The 5,045-nt window shown below is 40.2% G+C and overlaps 1 protein-coding gene across 1 annotated transcript; it reads left to right on the top strand.

The window, feature by feature from the left end:
* The first annotated feature begins 1,245 nt into the window (after positions 1 to 1,245).
* Positions 1,246 to 2,574, top strand: LOC139367451 (cholesterol 25-hydroxylase). Its single transcript, XM_071105664.1, has one exon. The coding sequence runs from the start codon at positions 1,280 to 1,282 to the stop codon at positions 2,036 to 2,038; it is 759 nt and encodes a 252-aa protein (XP_070961765.1). The 5' UTR covers positions 1,246 to 1,279; the 3' UTR covers positions 2,039 to 2,574.
* Positions 2,575 to 5,045: the final 2,471 nt, after the last annotated feature.

Raw genomic sequence — 5,045 nt, 5'->3', positions numbered from 1 at the left:
TGCTGTTTTGTCTATGAGATCCTGTCTCTTATGTTTCTTACCTCATCTTTACTGTTGAAGGCAGCGAGTAGTGTGTTGGCCTGACAATTGATGCACAGCCGAAACCTACCCACTCCTTGGCATAGAATCTGAAACTTCAAGTTTCCATTCTGCCAAAAACTTTACAACCAATTTTATAACGTGAGTACACAACAGTCCCCTCAACAACTGGATGGAGTTGCAGAATATAAGATGATTCAACTTGACCACTTGGCGGTGTAGTGTACTAGATAAAGAGGAAAAGGAAAGGCGTAAGATGAGGGAGAGAGCAGAGGCTCTTTAGGCAAATGTCCAGCCAAAATAGAACAGAGAAAACAGTAGTATTCTACTATTCTATCGAATTACAGAGTTATGCAAGAGACATTCATTTATTATTCATCATTTGAGAAATTCTCAAAGAAGTTGCATTGCTTCATATGCACAAAGTAGGGAAGTTCTTCAGCCAGTATTTCCCCAAAACATTTGTCAGACTTGTGACTGTCTACAAACAGTTGAATGCCCTCATTGCTCATTTACATACTGTATAATCGAATAAAACACATTTCTATTTATGAATGGATTTATTTTAATGATTATATTGATATTTTGTCAATTTACTAGCCGGTTACCACCCAGTACTCTACCCTGCACCTTATTGACTGCTGCCCTACAATGAATACTGGTCACTTTAATAATGTTTACCAACTGTTTTACCCACTTCATATGTATGTACTGTATTCTAGTCAAGGCTCATCCTATATAACTACTGCTGTACACATCTTTTCTATTCATATACTGTCCATACACACCATTATTTATATATATATATATATATATATATATATATATATATATATATATATATATATATATTCCGGACTCTGTCATTGCTCATTCTAATATTTCTTAATTGCCTTTTATTTTGGGGATTTGTCTGTATTGTTTTGTACTGTTAGGTATTACTGCACTGCTGGAGCTAGAAACACAAGCATTTCGCTGCATCTGCAATTACATCTGCAAATCGGTGTACGCAACCAATAAACATTAATTTGATTTCCAATACAAGCCCTCAGAACAATCTTACTCAGAGTCAGATAACTGGGCTAAGTTAAAAGGCCCCAGAATGTTCAGGAAGTCCTTATAAGGAACCTCTGGGGGTGGATACTTTCCATACCAAACACATAAAAGGGGAGAGACAGCTTTGGCAGGAACCTGTTTGAACAACACTTTTCCAGCTCATGCACACACAAGCCTGGACACAATGCTTCTACAGAGCCTATGGGATCTCATATTGGGGTATAATGCTTGGCTTATGTCGCCTTTCTTCCCTGTGCTTTTCTCACTCAGTGTCTACCTCGCCTTCTGCCTGCCCTTTGTGGTGCTGGACCTCCTCTCCCCCAGGCTGGCCTGGATCAGGACCTTTAAGATCCAGCAGAAGAGCCATGTCTCCTGGACTATGATGTGGAGCTGCCTGGCTCACTCCCTCTACAACCATGTGGTGTTCCTCTTCCCTCTCACTGTGCTGCACTGGTACTGGAGACCAGCCAGCTTCATAGCCGAAGCCCCGGGGACGCTGCGTCTCATCTGGGACGTGGTCGCCTGCCTCCTGCTCTTCGACTTTCAGTCTTTCATCTGGCATATGCTGCACCACAAGGTGCCCTGGCTGTACCGGACATTCCACAAGGTGCACCACATGCACACAACAACCTTCGCCCTGACCACTGAGTACTCTGGGGCCTGGGAGACCCTGTCTCTGGGCTTCTTCTCGTCGGTTAACCCTCTGCTGCTGGGCTGCCACCCCCTGACAGAGATGCTCTTCTATGTACTGAATATCTGGCTTTCTGTGGAGGACCACTGTGGCTATGACCTGCCCTGGTCCACGCATAGACTGGTGCCCTTTGGGCTCTACGGTGGAGCTCCGCACCATGACATGCACCACCTGAAGTTCAAATCCAACTACGCTCCGTACTTCACACACTGGGACAGGCTTTTTGGGACCTTGCACAAGAGCTCTGACTGAATTTATGCACAGAAGAAGGTGCAAATGGATATGTTGAATATCTTTTATATTAAAAGAATGGGATACCGAGTGCAGGCACTTTGTGATGTATTGTATCATATGTTGATGTTATTTATCATTGTTAAGATAGAGCTGTTTTAATCAAAGTATTTATTTAACCTAATGTGTTATTTATTATAGCTGATTTTCTATGACTCTTGTATATGAAGGTTATCTCTAAAGATTCATGCTATGGATTCTACGATTTACAAACACATATTGTTGTATGTGGATCAATTATAGGTCACACTTCAAAACTGAAAACATTAACCAGTTTAGACCTTTGATGCCAGTTAACTGAACTATCGGAATGAATTTGACTGGGATTGAATGACTGAAGATCATTGAAATGTTTGTGTTAACTTCTCAGTGCTACTGGGTGAGCATCACTGAACAAAATGTTCAGCTGTTTCAAGCTGTATGCATTATTAAAAAGGGATGAACCCCTCATTTTTGTTACAAAACAAGAAGCAATAAAACTAATATCAGAAATGGTCTCTGTGGCTCGCTGTCATTAATCTACATTATTCATAAGCCTTTTAGTTTCTGTCCTTGATTTATAGAGATGACAGTTTCAGATTTCATTTAGAACAAAGCTGCGTGAGAACAACCAGGAGACAGTCTACCAGACGGTTTTATATGATACATACGTATTTGCAAGTTCAAGCACCTTCTCTTGCATTGCCATGCTAGAATGGCAGTTTTTTAATTGAAATGGCAGTTAAAACATTTCTTAACCAAAATGTTCTATATAGAACCCCCCCCCCCTTTTTTTTTATCTACAGCGCCTATCTATTCACACCCCTTGACTTTTTTCACATTTTGTTGTGTTACAGCTTGAATTTAAAACGGATTCAATTTAGATTTTTTTTTTTGTCACACACAATACCCCATAATGTCAAAGTGAACTTGTGTTTTTCTATTTCTTTTTTTAATAAAAACATGAACAGCTGAAATGTCTTGAGTCATTACGTATTCAACCCCTTTGTTATAGCAAGCCTAAAAAAGTTCAGGGGGACAAATGTGCTTAACAAGTCACATAATAAGTTGCATGGACTCTGGGTGCAATATTAGTGTTTCCATGATGTTTGAATGACTATCTCATCTCTGTACCCCACACATACAATTCAATTATCTGTAAGGTCCCTCAGTCGAGCATTGCATTTCAACCACAGATTCAACCACAGAGACCAGGGAGGTTTTCCAATGCCGTGTAAAGAAGAGTAGCTATTGGTAGATGGGTAAAATGTTGAATATCCCTTTGAGCATGGTGAAGTAATTAATTACACTTTGGATGGTGTATCAATACACCCAGTCACTACAAAGATACAGTCATCCTTCCTAATTCAATTGCCGGAGAGGAAGGAAACCGCTCTGGGATTTCACCATGTGGCCAATGGTGACTTTAAAACAGTTACAGAGTTTAATGGCTGTGATTGGAGAAAACTGAGGATTGATCCACAACATTATAGTTACTTCACAATACTAACCTAAAAGGACAGAGTGAAAAGAAGGAAGCCTGTACAGAATCAAAATATTCCAGAACAAGAAAATGTGGAAAAGCAATTCACATTTTGCCATGAATACAAAGTGTTATGTCTAGGATAAATCCAATAAAACACACTATTTAGTATCACTCTCCATATTTTCAAGCATAGTGGTGGCTTCATCATGTTATGAGTATGTGTCATGGACCCCCCCCCCTTCCACTGCTGCTCATTCCCATGCACCAGTCCCGGAGGTCTACGTCACCGGCCTCTAGGCGTCCCTGAACTGTCTCATTACGCACACCTGTTTCCCATTTCCCCTGATTAGCCGTCTGTTCACCATTGTCTTGGTCGGTTATTGTTCCCATGTCCGTTGGTCTTGTGAGTACCTGTGCTTTGTTGTTTCGGCTTTCGTGCTGCATGTTGTGTGTACTCGTTATTACGGGTCTCGTCCCGTGTATTGTTGTGCCCTTGTTATTACGGGTCTCGTCTCGTGTATTGTTATTACGGGTCTCGTCTTGTGTATTGTTGTTACGGGTCTCGTCTTGTGTATTGTTATTACGGGTCTCGTCTTGTGTATTGTTATTACGGGTCTCGTCTTGTGTATTGTTGTTACGGGTCTCGTCTTGTGTATTGTTATTACGGGTCTCGTCTTGTGTATTGTTGTTACGGGTCTCGTCTCGTGTATTGTTGTTACGGGTCTCGTCCCGTGTATTTATAAGAGGTTTTACCTCGCTCTTCTGTTTGGGTTACGCCCCTGTGTGTTTGTATACGTGTTTGTTTTTGGCTTTGTCCCCGTGCCTTTTAAAAAAGATTAAAAAGAAACAGAATGGAGCTAATACAGGAAAAACCCTGGAGGAAAACCTGGTTCAGTCTGTTTTCCACCAGACACTGGGAGATTAATTCACCTTTCAGCAGGACAATAACCTAAAACCAAAGGCCAAATATACACTGTAGTTGCTTACCAAGAAGACAGTGAATGTTCCTGAGTGGCCGAGTTACAGTTTTGACTTAAATATACTTGAAAATATATGGCAAAACCTGAAAATGGTTGAAAATAATAATGGACAAATGTTGCGCAATCCAGGTGTGGAAAGCTCTTGGAGACTTACCCAGAAAGACTCACAGCTGTAATTGCTGCAAAAGTTGCTTCTACAAAGTAGACACAGGGGTGAGAATACTTATGTAAATTAGATATTATTTCAATATATTTGCAAACATTTCTAAAAACATGTTTCACTTTGTCATGATGAAGATTGGTAAGATAAAAAAAAAATCAGGCTGTAACACAACAAAATGTGGAATAAGTTTAGAGGTATTTTACAGATCTTAAAATGTATGAGTACTCTGAATGTACATAAACATAATTTGTACTCTCTTAGAAAAAAATGTTTGGAAAGGATTCTTTGCGTAGGGAGAAGGGTCTACCAAAAAACGTTTTGATCTGAAGAATCTTTTTTGGAAGACAAGGGTTATTTGTA

Source organism: Oncorhynchus clarkii, chromosome 16 (genome assembly GCF_045791955.1).
Source record: "Oncorhynchus clarkii lewisi isolate Uvic-CL-2024 chromosome 16, UVic_Ocla_1.0, whole genome shotgun sequence".
In the NCBI taxonomy this organism is placed as follows: Eukaryota; Metazoa; Chordata; class Actinopteri; order Salmoniformes; family Salmonidae; genus Oncorhynchus; species Oncorhynchus clarkii.
The sequence above is the reverse complement of the archived record's forward strand: the minus strand, read 5'-3'. Positions and strand labels throughout refer to the sequence as shown.